The sequence below is a fragment of the Orcinus orca genome, chromosome 9, assembly GCF_937001465.1.
Source record: "Orcinus orca chromosome 9, mOrcOrc1.1, whole genome shotgun sequence".
Taxonomy (NCBI): domain Eukaryota; kingdom Metazoa; phylum Chordata; class Mammalia; order Artiodactyla; family Delphinidae; genus Orcinus; species Orcinus orca.
The window spans coordinates 45,478,140-45,494,814 of record NC_064567.1 but is presented as its reverse complement, the minus strand read 5'-3'; the positions used below and the strand labels follow the sequence as shown (position 1 = coordinate 45,494,814).

The window sequence follows — 16,675 nt, the reverse complement described above, 5'->3', positions numbered from 1 at the left end:
CTGTATTGACCAAAGCAAGACACATGGCCACGCCCAGATTGGGAGTGGGGACGTGATGAAGAGGAATAGATGTGACCTCCCAGTGGGAGAGGCAGCCAAGTCATTTGCAAAGACAAGTTGCCTGCTGGCAAGGGAAGAATCTTGGTCAGTTTTGCAATCTACCCCACCCTGGTACATGATTTGAACTCTCCATGTTCTGCCTGAAGTACAAAGTTGTTGGCTTCTGGCCCATTTGAAATGTAAAGAATGGGACAAAGCTGCTGGATTAGGTGGTTTTGGCAGCTTTGAAGTTCAGAGGGTGAAGTCCATAATTGTAAGTTTCACACAGTCAACTTCTTTATTTAGCAATACTTGTGCCACTGGTACCGCGTGATGGGCACGGGGGCGGGGGGGGGTACATCAGGGAAGGAGAGAACGTCCTTTCCGGGGAGGGAAGGGGATAGAGACAGGAAACAGAATAACATGTGCCATGAAGGAAGAAATGGGTGATGTGGTGGGAATGGAGGGGGTGAGGAGGGAGAATGTGCTCTGTGTGGGGAGGTGGGGATCCCCAACCACTGAGCTGAGACAGGAGGGTGAGGAAGGCCAGAGAGGAAGGAGCCCTGCTGGGAAGGAGCCCTGCTCCCTCTCCTCTGCCCTTCCTCCCCCTCAGCATCCTATCTTCATCTCTGCATTTCTAAATCAGGGCTTTTCAGGTTGTAATGCAGGAGGAGCCCCTGGGGATCTTGTTAAAGTGCAGGTCTGCTTCAGCAGGTCGGGGCTGGGATCTGAGAGTCTGCATTTCTAACAAGCGCCCTCTGATGCCCATCCTGCAGCCCAGAGTCTGCGGGTGGGGGAGCTCTGACACTTCTCAGGCTGGGACGTCCAGGATCAGGGAAGGGCTTGGCTGGTGGTGAGGAGAGAGGGAGAGAAAAAGGGGTCACCCCTGGGATCAGGGGGCCCCATGACTGTTCTCTCCTGGGACACCCTCCTGACCCTCCAGAAGCTGACCCTCCTGGCTTCTCGGGGGGAGTAAGCTACAGAATATCACATCCCCTCACAGGGATCTCAGAACTGATGTTTAAGCATCTTTGGGTACCATTTCAGATGAGGAGAGTGATGCCAGGGGAAAGAAAGTTCTTGCCAAAGGTCAGCAAGTGAGTGAACAGAGCCAGGACTGGACACCAGGGCCCCTGACTCTTTCCTTCATGCAGGTGGCATTTATCAAACCCCTCCTGTGTGGCAGGCCCTGTGCGCTCCAAGGAGTTCATTGGCTGGTGGAGAAGATAAAAGTCAGGCACAAAACGGCAGATGTGGAGGCTGGGACCGGTCAGGAATGCATGGCAGAATTGAAGTGAGGATAATATGGCTGGGTTCAGGCAGCGATGGGGTTGAGAGCAGTTGGGTGGATTTGAAGAGTTGTTTAGGAGGTAACATGAAGAGGCCTGGGTGAGCCAGGGTGACAACTGATGGTGAGAGAGGAAGGAGGTTGGGATGGGTGAGGGCATGGATGGAAGTGTCCTCACTGGGGTGGGGATGGGGGAGCAGGAGAGGGATGGGGGATGAGGACTTTGCCTTTGCACCTGCTGAGTTAGAGGGGCTGAGGTCTGGCAAGTGGAGGTGGCTGGACACTGTAGTCGGGAGGGCAGGAGAGCACGTGGGGCTAAAATACAGACAGTTGCTCTGTGGATGAACTTCTAGAAGGAATGAGTGCCTCTTGGATGCTCCCAATGACATATTAGTAGAGGCAGCGCTCTGGCTTTGCTGATTCAGAAGGCTTTTGTGAATCAGTCAGTACCCCAGGTCTGAAGGATGTGGTCCATGGCGGGTCATTGCTTTGCTTTGCACTTGGACCACTTTATTGTGTTCCTCAGTCCCCCTCCCCCAGCTAGCATGGGCCCAGGCTGGGGGGACGAGAGGAGGTCCCCCTGTCTGTAGTCTTGTTTCCCAGACTGGTTCTGGGATCAGCATCAGAGGCATCACCTGGGGACACGTTAGAAATGCAAATTCTCAGCCCATCTCAGACCTATCAACTGAGAATATGCATTTTGTTAGAGCCCCAGGTGGTCCGTGAGCAGTGGCCCAGGTGAGTAGTTCTCTATCTGGGTTCCACACTCGATTCCCCAGGAGAGTGTTATGAAATACTGCTGCCTGGGTCCCTCAGCCCAGAGCTTTTGATGTAGTTGGTCCGGAGGAGTTCCCAGGCTGCAGGAAGGTTCCAGCTCCCTGGGTGACTTCATGCCTATCCAGGGTGAGAACCCCAGTCCAAGCCCCCAGCCTTCTTTGAGGGACTCGTACTGGGAATGTTGAAGGGCAGCGCCTTTGTGGAAGCCACTTTGCATCTTTGGTCCTCATGTTAATCCACCCTGTCCCCTCTGCCTCTTAGGAGCTCAGAGGAGGGCAGGTGATGTGGAGGGTTGAGGGGTGTCTTAGCCGTGAAGGGCTGGCTGGCAGGCATCTAGTTGTTTGAAACACATGCCGACCTCAGCAGCAGCAAATCCTGCTGAGTGAGGAGTCTGGGGGCTCCCTCAGTCCATTCCCTGAGGACTTCCATCTGGAGGAGAAGACTGTCAAAGCGCAGAGGGAGGAGAGCCCACCGGGCCTGGGTTAAGAGAAGGGGAACCGGGGATGTTTTCTGGGTGGAGTGCTGGGCCTCCTCCCTCTCTCACCTGGAGCTAGGGGCCAGGAAGTTAGGTGTGCCGACTCCAAGGTGTGCCCAGGAACCCTGTTACTCAGGGGGAAGCAGAAATCAAGATGCATTCCTTAATGCCTTCGTCTTCAAGGTATGGCCTTTGGCCCAGAAGCATCAGGGTAGTTTGAGGCTTGTTGAGAATGCAGAATCTCAGGCCCTACTGCACCGGACCTATTGGATCGGAATCCATAGTTGAACAAGCTCCCCAGGTGACTCACAGGCACGTTAGTTTGCAAAGCCCTAGTCTCCTGGGCCCCAGCTGACATGCAGTGTCCAGGACCCACGGAGACAGCAAGTCCCGGTATCATGGAGGCTCTTCCTGTCCAATGGTTTCCAGGCTCCTCTGAGGGGTCTGGTTATGGCCCTGGGCTCGGTGAGGGCTGGCAGGACCCAACTGAGCCAAAAAGGGGCCGAAGCATGGAATTTTCTTTCCAAGCAAGCCTCTGAAATCTGCTCTCCTTGCACGTCTGCCGGCAGCTTTCTGCCCTGCACTGCCCTCTGGTGGTCATGGGGAGCCATTGCCGCCTCACATTGCCCCCTCTCTCCTGTCAGCAGCCCATGTCCCAGCTGACACTGGAAGGAGGACTGTCCTGCTGCTGCCCTCTGCCTTAAGGCTCAGGGACCCCCCAAGAACACAATAGAAGCAGTTTGGAAAACACTGGACTTTAGCAGCAGGTTAGCAAATGGAGGCTGCCCTTTTGTCTGAGTGAAGAGTCCTGACTCAGTCCTTCTCCCTGTCACTGCTGTGGCCTGGACACCTTGTTGGAAGCCGTTCAGAGCTGGGGCATGGGCTGGAGGAGAGAGAACGAGTTTCTGTAGCGAGGAAACGCAGGTGGGAGGTGGCTGGACGTTCAGGGAGCCCTGCGTGGTGGCTGCAGGACACGAGGCAGCAGCCAGGTTGTGGAGAGCCTCGTGGGCCATTACCTGTTGGGAACTTTTCCCGATGCCCACGGTTCCAACAGGGCAGAGGCTGGACTGCATTTGCTGTGGGAGACTGCTTGATGGAGCATGGACTAATGTAGACACTGGGAGCTGTGAGGGGCCCATGCCATAGGTCAGAGAGCATGAAGGGCTTTGTATGAGCCAGGCTTTGGTGGAGAAAGGCCAACACTCTCCCACATCCCAGAGAGAACATGTCAGCCCAGAGTCAGGAGCTGGCTGGCATGTGAGCTGGCCGGCTGTGTGGGCAAGGAGTGTCTCGAGAGATACAGGACTTCGTGAAGTTTCTTCTAGGGATGTAACCCAGGTCTTCCCAAAGCTCCGAGAGCTTGTTTTCTTGGTCATATGGTTGGAGCAGCCTGACTCCCTGCCCTGCCTGGCCTAGTTCAGCTGACCACTCCCTGGGGCTCCAGCACCTGCCAGGTCCATAGTCGCCTCACTTCACAAGTATTCTGGGGGAGCTGCCGTGGGCCTCTGGCTGCCCTCCTAAGCCCAGGGTACTGGGCCCATGGGGTGACCTGAGGAAGAAAGAATGAGGGGCACAGAGTCCATGGGCTGGGTACAGGCCCCTGCCTCCCCTGGGTTCTCCAGGTCTCCCTTTGTACCCTCTCCCGGCAGCTCCACCCCCCATCCAGGTCCATCCTAACCTGGCCCACGGCTCCAGCTCTGGCTCTGCAGTGGACTCACTGAGCCATCAGGAACCAGTCACCTCTCCTCCCAGATCTTGGTTTTCCCACCCAAGGGGGAATAGGAGTTTGGCCCAGAAATCATCTAGTTCTTGCAGATGCCTTTGGGCTTTGAGAACCTGAGGTCCTGTTCCTCCAGCAGAAGGGCCAGGCTGCCCAGACCAGCCCCACCCTCCAACTTCCAGGGACCAGCCCTGCCAGTCTCTGTCCGAGTGTCTCTCCCTGTTGCACACGATAGGCAGGCTCAACAATCCTGGCCAATTAATGCACCCTGGGCAGCCCTCAACCACGACCCTGGGAGTTGGTGGACAAATGCCGCAACTTCCTGGCGTGGGGCGACTCTGAAGCCCCCCGACGGGTGATCTCCAGTTGCCCGCAGTGGTGACGGGCTTGGTGACACACGCTTTATTACCTGCCTGTCTGTCTGCCTTCCCTGCTTTCCTTCCCACACTCCTATTGGTGCTTCCTGGGATCCTGTCTCAAATCCTTGTCTGCGGGGGGTGGGGGAGGAACAAAATTAAGGCAACATCTAGCTGAGCCACTTTATTTTCCTGATGTTTTGGCGCAGTATGAGCCAGAAAAGGGTGTGGGGGACAGACCCCTGGGCTGGGGGCAGGGAGACCCTGCTTTTCACCTGTGATCTTGGGACATAGTAATAAGAATGAAGGGGTAGAGTTCAGGCTGGCCCTGCATTAGGGGGCTGTGGAGTGAGACTCTAAGAAACGCTGGCCCTGACTTCCCTTCTGGGGCAGGTCCTCTCTGCCAGGCTGGCCTCAGGCCCTGGGACCCTTGCGGGCGACCACAAAGCAGATGCCCTCATTGATGCAGTGGGCCTCTGAGGAGATGACACGGGAGTACTGGCACCTCAGCACCTGGCAGCCGGCCTCCTGCAAGGCCTTCTCCACTGTCTCCTTCTCCCGGTGGAGCCCAAAGAACTTCTTGGCGCCCACCATGCAGTGCTGGGTGCGCAGGGCTACCGCGGTGACCAGGTGCCCGCCTGGCTTCAGCAGGCTGACCAGGCCTCGCCCGGCCGCCCGGTAGGCGTCCATGTCATGGCAGGCGCACTCCAGGGCCAGCAGCGTCAGCACACAGTCAACTGGTGGCACCTGGGTGAGCCCCAGTGGGTGTGGCTGGTTCATATCCCACTTCAGTAACCCACGTGACTGTCCTTTGGAGACGGGCCTCCTTCTCCTGCCACTTGCTCCTGTGGGGGAGGGTCATGGAGGTGATGAAGACAATTATGACAACATCCCTCCACCCCTCGCCCCCTATGCAGGGGCTCCCTATGGGCAAGGCCCATGATTTAACCTGTTGAGCAACTCTTTGAGGGAGATCGTATTTCCACCATTATCCAGATGAGGAAACTGAGGCACAGAGAGGTTGAGTGATTTGCTCAAGGCTACACAGCTGGTAGGTGACGGGGGATTTGACAGTTAATTCTTCCTTCTTCCTCTTTGTCCACTTCCTCCTTCCTCCCCTTCTATTTATCTTTCTTCTTGATAATTCAAAATAATTCAATTTTTGATACCTTGCCTTATTGATTTTTCAAGTTGTAAAATATATATAACAAAAACTTGCCATTTAAATCACTTTAAATGTACAATTCAGGGGCATTAATTGCATTCACAATGTGTGCAACTATCACTACTGTCTGCTTCCAAAATTTTTTATCACCCCATACTGAAACTGTACACATTAAACAACATATCCACATGCCTCCTCCCTGCAGCCCTTGACCCTTTAAATATGCTTTGTTAAACATGCTCTTTCCCATTGCTGGGCCTTGGCCCCTGCTGTCGCCTCTGCCTGACACTCTCTTTCCCCAGATCTTCACATCCTTTCTCCTTCACCTCACCCAGGAAGCTGCTCCGAGGGCTCCTCCCTGGAGAGGCCTCCTCTTACCATCTGCTGTGGACAGAATTGTGTCCCCCTCACAATCATATGCTGAAAACCTAACATGAATGGGATGGTATTTGGAGATGGAGCCTTTGGCAGGTAATTAGAGGTAGATGAGATCATGAGGGTGGGGCCTCTCATGGTGGGATTTGTGCCTTTTAAAAGAAGACACACTAGAGAGCTTGCTGACTTTCCTTTTCCTTCTTGTGAGGACACAACAAGAAGACGGCTGTCTACCAGCCAGGAAAAGGGCCCTCACCAGACCTGGTCTTGAGCTTCCAGTCTCCAGAACCGTGAGAAATGAATGTCTTTGTTTAAGCAACTGGGTCTATGGCATTTCTATGGCAGCCCGAGGTGATTAAGACACCATTCCACCTAACACAGCACCCCTACCTCTTGTAGGCCTCTACTCAGCTGAAGATTGTTCTCTAGAACACTTGTTTTTCCCTGAATATCTACCTCTATCTAGCTTGGTTGTGTTGTCTTCCCTACTAGAATGTGAGCTCCTTGGGGCTGAGACTTTGTCTGTTCACTGTAATAGTCCCAGTACCTAGAAGCAGGCGTGACCATCAGAATGCTCTCCGTGAATGATGACAGGAATGAATGAAGCCCAGGCTGGGTTGATGTGGAGACCCTGTGCTTAGAGACCCTCCAGCTCTCTCCCACTTCAGGCTGCCCCTACCTATAACTAGGTCAGAGCCCCAGGGCCCAATGATCGGTCAGGAATTTAAACTCTGATCTTTGTCCTGGCTCTAAGGTGGCCTAGAGGCCACTCTCCATGTCTGGGCCTCAGTTTCCTCAGTTGCAAAATCAGGGCCAGCATCCTGCCTGTGCCCTCTGGGGCTCTGGTAGATGGGTTCCCTCTCTGTGAACTGGATGGGGAAAGTGCCTGGAAGGGTCAGTGCTGTTGGTCTGTGGGATTTTGTAAGAGTGCTTCAGGGGGATTCCTTGAAGCCCATGTCTTCCCATAACAAGTCCCCCTCCAACATTAGGGTTAAGGAGAAGCTGCACCAGAGGAAAGTGAGATCTGTGTGGGCTAGAGCAATCAGGGGAGGCTTCCAGGAGGAGGTGGGGACTGAAGCTGGTTCTGTAGGATGAGTGGGATACAAAGTATGGAGAGCCCAGTAGGGCAACCAAAGCTAAGAGCACAGGCAGCTCTGAGGCTGGAGGCAGGACTCACTCAAAGAGAGGAAGTTGCTCTGGGTCAGAGACCCAGGTCAGGAAGAACCTGTAGGGAAGTGGCAGGTGAAGCAGGGTGGCAGGTTCAGGCTCTGGCCTGCAGGTGATGGGGAGACCTCATCTGAGAGAGATGGTGGCCGTGGGTACCTGTCTCCCTCCAGCTCACACCCCTACTGCATGGCTGGGGACAAGTCATAGGCCCCTGGCTCCTTCTTCAGCCACTTCTTCACCTCCTGGGGGTTCTGCTGCAAGTGGTCTGAGGCGATGATCTCCCGGAAGGCTTCACAGGCCGAGAGCAGCTGGTAGATGGTGGGGCCTGGGCCAGTGTTGATCAGGACATCACCTCTCACTCCTGCTGCAGGAGACAGTGTTTTCCAGGTGCGTGGGAGCAGGGGACACCCTACTCCAGGCCCAGCTGTGGTGGATGGAGATGCCAGGCTCTGCCCTGCCCCAGGGCTTGCCAGCAGGGGAGGGTGGCTCACAGGGGACCCGACCCTGCCTTGGGTAGCAGCCAGGCTGTGTGGGGAGTCCAGACCCCTACGCCTGGGGCTCAGGGGGTGACGGCTGGCAGGTGGGGCACAGCCTGGCACACACCACGTCCCCCTGCTGCCCCAAGGGTTGCTACCAGAGGCCTGATAGGACAAGTTCTGCACTTCTGGGCAGGTTTCAGAATGACTTCTTGGTTGGAACTGGTTTATTTCCAACAGACTTCTGACTCTGGGTTTAAAACAATGGTGAGAGTGACCCCCCCCATGGCCCACTCTCCCACCTCCTCCTCGCAGAAGACAGAGCTTCTGATAAGGGATAAGACCTGAGCCAGTGGGTTCAAAACTGGCTCAGCCAATCAGGGGAGGCAAGGGGATCTGGTGATGAGTTGAGGGGAAGGATCTTTGCCTCAGAGTAGCACTAAGTGCACTGCCCTCTTCTCCCTGCTTCCTCCCTCCTCCGCTCTCCATTGAAATACACCTGTCTATTTTTCAAGGCTTAGTGCCGGTCCCTCCTCTAGAAAGTCTCCTCAGATGTCTCTGTGAGCCTTAAGCTTTCTTTCCTCTGTATTTTCGTGGACATTGGTTAATATACCATTCTTGGCACTGATTACATAGTCAGGCAATGTTTGCTGAGTGACTAAGTAACCTTTAATTGTTCAGTATACTCCCTGCCCAACTGTGCATGGCAGCCCTGCGTTAACTGATCTTGAAGTTCGCTGCTGCCACTGACTGGCAGTCTGACCTGGGCTGGCCACCCGCCTCTTTCCCACCTCAGCCTCTCCTTGTGTGCACTGAGGAACCTGGGCGATAATCCCTGCTGATCACCCAGCCTGACACCCAAGAGCAGGGTTTTGTAAACTGAGCTGTGGTTTGGCTTTGTGAATCCATGAACTCTCTTAATTCTGAGTAAAAGATTAGGAGTGTGACTCTGTGTGTGTGTGTGTGTGTGTGTGTGTGTGTGTGTGTGCACGTGCACGCCTGTGCACCAGAGCTTTCCTCAGATTTTCAAGGGGATTCATGAGCCAAGGCTACAAAGCCCAGCTTTAAGGGAAGACAGGCAGAGATAGTCAGATGCGGGCAGTGTGCTCATGTCTGTTGTCTCAAATCCCCTCCAGCATGAGCCTGTGAGCCACACAGCTCAGGAGTTACCTTCCCATTTCACAGGGGGAAGAAGCTGAGACTGACTGTCATAGACTCAAGCCTGGCTCTTTGGCTTCTAAGGCCAGTGCTTAGGTCCCGCTCAGTGGCCACCCAGCAGAGGTCCTCATGGGTTCACAGGCTGAGCTGCCTTTGCGACATCCTTGGTGAGCAGTGTCCCAGAGGACAGGTCCGCTGCCGCCGGCAGCCCTTCCTGTCAGGTGCAGCCCTGTCTCTCCCTGAGATGGAGACCAGACACTCACCTGAAGAGAAGGTTTCAAAGAGGTTTTTCAGGTTAAATTTCAAGATTTCATTTTCAGCTACGGTGCCTGAATCGAAGGCGTAGTACGTCTTTAAGTAGTCCTCGGAGTCGAACTTTCTTGTAGTCCTCTCCTGTGTACAGCTTGCCCTCCATTCTAGCTGGGACCTGGCTGTGTTTCCATTGCTGCAGTCCTGTTATATCCACTTTCCTCTCCCTGCCTCTTCCCATCAGGAGTTTCATAATCTCCTTAGACAGACCCTCCTGCCCAGGGAGGAGCTCAGATTCCACATAGTTGGAGTCAGGCCAGGATGTTAGTTTTTCTGGCTGGAGTTTATCTGTTTGATAATTATCTCAACACAGAAATGCAACAGGGTGGCCAGCATGTGCTCCTGGGGGTTCTCAGTATTTGGCTCCTGAGAGGTGATGTTTTGAGTGTCCGTACTGCGGGTGAGGGTTAAGGTTGGGAGAGCATGAGGCAGAGGGACAGTGCCACAGAGCTAAGAGAGAGACACAGATGGACAAAGACACAGAGAGACCAGCATCTGGAATAGGTCAAGGATGCTTCCCTCTTTGGGATTGGTGGAAAGATGAGATGAAGAAAGGAGAAACCCGTAGGGTGGAAAACAGGATGCAGAGGTGGCTAAGATTTCACTGACGGAGGTCAGTGAGCTTGCTCTTGAAAATAGTTTGTCCTGACCTTGGTCAAATATTTCCTCCTGTCTTCAATCCTGTTTACTCTATTTGCTTAATCAATCCTTTATTTTGCTGAGGGTAAAAGTAAACTTAACCAGGGCCCCTGAAAAGGTGGGGAAGCCTCTGTTTGCACAAACCATTTAAAAACTATTGGCATACATAAACACAGCATGTGATTAAATTGCATAGAATTTGCACACACACACACACACACACACACACATACAAACACACACATATGACTACCAGTAAATCTAGGAAAAGATGAATAAGAGCAGTGGGCTGTATCAGTGACAATATCCTGGTGGTGATATTTACTATGTTTTGAAAGATGCCACGATTATGGAAACTGGGTAAAGCATACGTGGATCTCGCTGTATTATTTCTATAACTGCATGTGAATCTACATGATCTCAAATAAAAGTTTTATATAAAAAAGTGTTGCCAGATCTCTTTCAAAAATTCACCCAAGATCAGATATTTCAGGTAGCAAACTCTAGTGTGTTTTGCAAATGGGCAAGTCTGGGGCCCTGGGCTATAATATGTGCCAGGTGTGTCCCCCACCCTCGTTCGCTGCCATCTTCACAACAATCAGTAGAGAGGATGTTGAGACCTTCCCGCCTCCTGTTGGAGACGAGGAGGATGAAGGTGACGGGCCTTTTCCCAAGGGCGTCCTGGCAGCAAGTCTAGGTCTAGTTACAGATTGAAGGCCCATGTCCAAAGCCAAAATAAAGACCAGTTCCAAACCTTATTCTCTCCCCATCATACTATGCAGTCTATCCAGGTCCCTTAGCTGTGCTGCTCAAACTAGTGTGCCTGGGAATAGCCTGGGGACCCAGCAAAAGGCAGATTCTGGTTCCCAGGTGATACTGAGGCCGCTGGGATGTGAGCCGCACAGCCCCAAGTCCTACCACCCAGAATCAACATTTATTTTTCAGGTTTTTGAGTTTCAACAGAATAGAAACTCTATTTCATTGTTTTCAGTGCAAATTTCCCCCTCTTCTGATATTACGAGAACCTGTACTTGTGGTATTTCCACTCAGTGAGAAAAGGGTCGATGATATAATAAATGGTGATGACACAACTGCCTGTCCAGTTGGAAGAAAATAAAGTTAGACGTCTCTCCAATTTGTTAAAAAAGTATGTTATATTCAGACTCAATTAACATAAACTCTAGGAGGATTAACATCATTGGTGACACTGAGTGTATCATATTTGTCGCAGGGTTTCTTGTTATCAGTGTGCCCCCAGCCACGTGAACCTGCAGTGGTTTTGCAGGGCCGCAGAGTCACCGTGTGTGCCCCCCATGCCTTCTTGGTTGTCCCAGCACGGGGTCAGCATCCCTTCTCTGTATCACTCTAAAGGAGCTGGTAATGTCAGTTTTTAGTGCTGCCTAATAAACAGTACACAGAGGTCCAAGTAAATTGACTTAACTGCTCCCCAAGTGGTTGACAGGTAAGACTTACAGGTGTTCATTGTTATAAATAATCTTATAATTAATATCCTCGTGCAATAAGCTTTTTCCTGTATTTTGGATTCTGGCTTTGGGCTGGATTCCTAGACATAAGATTAATGGAGCAATTTTTTAAAACTTTTTGTACAAATAATTTAGGTAAATACTTGCCAAATTATTTTTCTAAGGAAAACAGTGCTTTTGCTGTTTATTGTTTCAGGACAAATATTTAATTTTTCTTTAATAAAATGTGTTAAATTATTTTTCCTTTGGGCTTGTTTCTATCTAAGCTTTGAAAATCCTTCCATGTCCAGAGATCTGACAGTTATCCAATTGTGATAGCTTCTGTGATGGTTTTAAAAAGATATTTAACCTTTATTTTGGTGTTTGGTATGAGATGAGGCTCTGTGTCCCTGCTTACGCCTCACTAGAGAAAAGTCTTGTTTACCCCTGCAAGTTCTGGACTCATTTCTTCACCCCACAGGCTCATGTGGGAAGAAAGATAACAGGGGTATCAGAGCGGGAGATGCTGAGATGATAGTTTTCCTAATCTGGAGAATGAGATTGATTCTTTTCTCAGCTGGTCGACTCTTAAGCAGTTTATTTTCTTGATAGCTTGAAAATGTGCTCCTGTGTTTGAAATTAGGGCAGAAGTCTTCTTAAATGGAAATTTTCCTGAGTTATTCAAAAGTCACAGTATAGAAGGATGTTTAAGATGATGCGGACATTCTTTTTTTTTTTTTTTTTTTTTTTTGCGGTACGCGGGCCTCTCACTGTTGTGGCCTCTCCCGTTGCGGAGCACAGGCTCCGGACGCGCAGGCTCAGCGGCCATGGCTCACGGGCCCAGCCGCTCCGCTGGAAGCCATAGTAGATGGCCAAGTAGTCCCTGGGCAGGAAGCGCTTCTGGTACCATCGGTCCCCGTGAGGCTGCCTTCCCTGGTGGCCCTGGGTGTGTGCCTCCCATGCAACTGTAGAGCACCCACGGACACGGTTTCAGAGTCTTGACTCAGTGTGTTAAAGACAAGGAAGCTTCTAGACAGTGGAGAATTGGTAAATGTTTCACAACCAGTTCTAAAAACAGAAAAGCACTGATTCGTGATGACTGCAGTTTCCATGGTGTAAATACTCCCACCATGGTTGATTTCAAGCTCCCAGTGGTTTAACAGTCAGCTCAGAAAATTCCTAAAAATTTAGCAGTTGGCTCTCATGAAATGATACATGTCAGTTTGAGTGTACCACTGCCTCCAGACTGGGGCTGGAAGATTTGGCAAATAAAAATATAGGATGCTCAGTTAATTGAATTTCAGAGAAACAAAATACATTTTTTTTTAGGGTAAGTGTGTTCCCAAAATTGCACAGGACATACTTATCTGAAATAAGTCTTATTTGTTCATCTGAAATTCAGATTCAACTGGGTGTCCTGTATTCTATCTGGCAGCCCTACTCCAGCCCCGAATGGGAAGAAACACAGCCCAGGAATCATGGCTGCTGCTATACATAAGGTGCCTTTGTGCAGATACATAAGGTGCCTGTGTGATTTGTTAATTCTGTCGGTTTTCTACATTTATTAGTTGACATACAAATGTAAGGACCTTCCTTCCTTCCTTCCTTTCTCTCTCTCTCTCTCTTTCTTTCCTACAGTAAATATGGACTCACGGATTCTTATTTCTAGTCAATGGGTTATGATCTATATTTTTATCATTACTTACTCTGATGCACAGATTTGGCCAGTAGGAGTCCCTTTCAGCTGGCTTGTGTGTTCTTTTGACATGTCCCTATCATTCTTTGAGCACTTCCTTATTAAGTCCTCCTTGTCTGTCACTCTCAGCTGAACCTAATGCTAACCAATATAATCAGGCATGGGAGTAAAAGCAAAGGACGGAGGGCTCTAGGCTGCCTTCTTTTGCTCTAGTCCCTGAGACCCATCACATTGCCTGCCAGCACACGAAGTGGTCCATGAAGCCTGAGTTGACCTGGGGAGGTGCGGATAGCTACCTGCTCCAAACAGCCTCCTTTGGAACAAAGGACTCAGGCAGAGAAACCCGGGAGAAAAGAAATCCTCCAACAATCTCCAAGCACTGCCTTAAAATTGAGAATGGATCCCCCTGTCTTTAGGGAGACTGGAGTGGAAAGGAAAATCCCAGTGACCATCAGCTCAGAAGCACGGCACAGCTCAGGAGAATGTGCAAATAGCCAACCTGGAGCAGGGTGCCCAAGTCAGGCCATCAGAGCAAGAGACACAGACCTTGCTGTGTACTAAGAGGTCAGAGAAGCAGGGGAAGGGAGAGCAAGAAGCAGAAGATGGACCATTATGAAGAGCAGGAGGCCTCCCCAGGGCAGTTTTCATGTCAGGGCACACACAAAAATGATCATGTGTATTGGGGTAAAAGGAGAAGGCTGCTCATGGCTGTACAGCCTGTGGTCTCTGGCCAGATAGGTTTCAGCCGGCTGCACTGAGGCCCGAGGAGGTCATGATCTGAGCACAGCCACACCGAATTTGCAGCGGGTTGTTGTGGAACGCTCCCATGGGGAAGCTCTGGTCTAGCAAACCCTGGAGAGAGGGACCACTGCCTGCAGTTGGGTTTTTACTCATTCCTGGAGGTTTGTATTATTTAGGTTGAAAAGATAAGCTGCTGTAACAAAAGACACCCCCATCCCCACTTCCAAAAATAAAAACAAATAAATAAATAAACAAAGCCCAAACCAGATGGAAGTTTACTTCTCTTCCTTATAAGGATCTGAATTCCAGGCCCCCTGGTGACTCTCTGCGCCATGTAGTCATTCAGGGAACCAGATGCCTTCTGTCTTATTTCTGCCACCCCCTAGGGAAGCATGCACAAACGTAGGTGAGCCTCAGAATTACATAGGGGTCTGGTTTAATACAGATTGCTGGCATCACCCTCAGAGCTTTTGATTCAGTAGATCTGATGAAAGGACTGAGAGTTTGCATTTCTAACAAGTTCTCAGGTGGTGCTGGTGTTTTGAGGGCCACAGTTTGAGAATCACTGCCCTAGGGTGTTGTCTTGTGTTTATGGTCACAGCACACACCCATAGGTGCAGCTGTGCTGTGGCTTGCTGGAGAGGGAAGAGTATGGAAAAGGTAGAGCCTAGTCTTAAAGGGCTGCCCCTCTCATTCCCTCTCATTGGTGACCACTTAGTTCCATGGCCACATCCAACTTCAAGAAAAGCTGGGAAATACAGTGTGGCTGGGAAGCCACTTGCCCTGCTCCAGATATATTTTCACGAAAGAAGGAAAGAATGGATTCTGTGGGCAATCAGTGGATTTTGCCACAGTGTTTTGGGGGAATTTTCCATTGATTTACTTGGACCAGAATTTTTATGTACAATGCTTTCTTAGGGGATATTATATTGTGAGTTCCACAGGGTGACATCATATTGTTTCAATCAGGAACTACTCACAAGTTGGGACTGACAGCTGTGTCTGAGGGTCTGGGGTCTGCACTTAATGGTGAAAGCATCAGGATGTGGAATAACTGTCAGAGACGGCAGTTCTCCCCAGAGAAGAAGGCATCTTTTTTTATCTGGGCAATGCTAAGGAGTTTTGCTCAAGAATTTCTCAGGGCCATTTCAGGGTGAGTGTGGAGGCAGTAGGATACATATATCTGGAGACAGAATGCCATCTTCCCTGAGGGGCCTCCGTCTTTTCCTCTTAAGGCCTTTCACGGATTGGATGAGGCCCAACCCATTATGGAGGGTAATATGCTTTACTCAAAGTCGACTGATTTTAACGGTAATCTTATCTAAAAAAATACCTTCAGAGCAACATCTAGACTTATGTTCAACGAAATATCTGGTTACCATGGCCTAGCCAAATTGGCACATGAAATTAACCGTCACAGATGTGGAAGAGAATTACACACACTTCTTTTTTTTTTTATAAATTTATTTATTTATTTTTGGTCGTGTTGGGTCTTTGTGGCTGCGCACGGGCCCTCTCCACTTGTGGCGAGCGGGGGCTACTCCCCGCCGTGGTGTGGGGGCTTTTCATTGCGGTGGCCCCCCCGGTTGTGGAGCACGGGCTCCAGGCACGCAGGCCTTCATAGTGGGTCTTGCTGCCTCATTCCCTCCTGGCCTCCCTGTTTCACAAGCACTCAGGCTCGATGCTGTCTCAGGACCTTTGCACTTGTGTCTTCTACCTGGAGTGCTCTTTCTCTGAGTATCTGCATGGCTTTTATCCTGTCTTTCTTCAAGTTTTTGCTGAAATACTACTATCTAAGTAATCGTTATGGTCTAATGTTTGTGTTTCCCCTAGATTCATATATTGAAATCTTAACCGCTAGCATGATGGTATCAGGAGATAAGGCCTTTGGAGGTGCTTAGGTCATGACGGTGGAGCCCTCTTGGAGGGGGTTCGTTCCATTACAAAAGAGGCCCCACCAAGCTCCCTCTCTCTTTCTGCCATGTGAAGATGCAGTAGGAGGATAGCCATCTACGAACAAGGAAGCAGGCCCTCACCAGACACTGAATCTGTGGGTGCCTTGATCTTGGATTTCCATACTTTCCTTTTGAAATAAATCTAGAAACATGTATGTTGGCTTAAAGTCAATAATAATGTAAGTAACAGTATAGGTTTTATGGACTGAATTGTGTCCCTCAAAATCCGTATGTTGAAGTTCTAACCCCCAGTACCTCAGAATGTACGTGTAGTTGGAGACTGGGCCATTAAAGAGGTAATTAAGTTAAAATGAGTTATTTAGCGTGGACCTAATCCAGTTGACTGGTATCCTTTTAAGAAGAGAAGATTAGGACACAGACACGCAGAGGGAAGACCATGCGAAGACACAAGGAGAAGGCAGCCATTTATATGCCAAGGAGAGAGACCTCAGAAGGAACCAACTCTGCTGACACCTTGATCTTGGACATCTAACCTCCAGAACTGTGAGAGAACACATTTCTGTTGTTTAAGCCATCCAGCGTGTGGTACTTTGTACACCAGCGCTGGCAAACCAATACACTGGGTGATGTGCGGATGGGGTGGAGATTGTGAAGGTGGTCCCCAAGTGACTGAGTTTGGGGAAGCTGGTACTGGGCAAAGGCATGGGCTTGGCTGGACTCCTAGCCTTGTCAGTTCCTAGTTGTGTGATCTTTAGCACAATCTTAACCTCTCTGAATCCCAGTGTCTTGGTTTAAAGCACAGGCCGATAGTAAGCACCTTGCCTGGAGGTTGTAGGATTAAAGATGTGCTAATGTGTGTCAATGCCTGGTGCTCAATAGCTGGCAGTCTCCTTATGGGAAAGCAGCCACCAAGGG

General features: G+C 50.5%; 1 protein-coding gene across 1 annotated transcript; it reads right to left on the bottom strand.

Annotated features, from left to right (window-relative positions):
• Window positions 1–5,058: 5,058 nt before the first annotated feature.
• Window positions 5,059–9,411, bottom strand: INMT (indolethylamine N-methyltransferase). Its single transcript, XM_004269955.3, is given in 5 exon segments — window positions 5,059–5,453; window positions 5,455–5,500; window positions 7,519–7,726; window positions 9,260–9,374; window positions 9,376–9,411. Coding segments are annotated over 5 exon segments (789 nt in total). The 3' UTR covers window positions 5,059–5,069.
• Window positions 9,412–16,675: the final 7,264 nt, after the last annotated feature.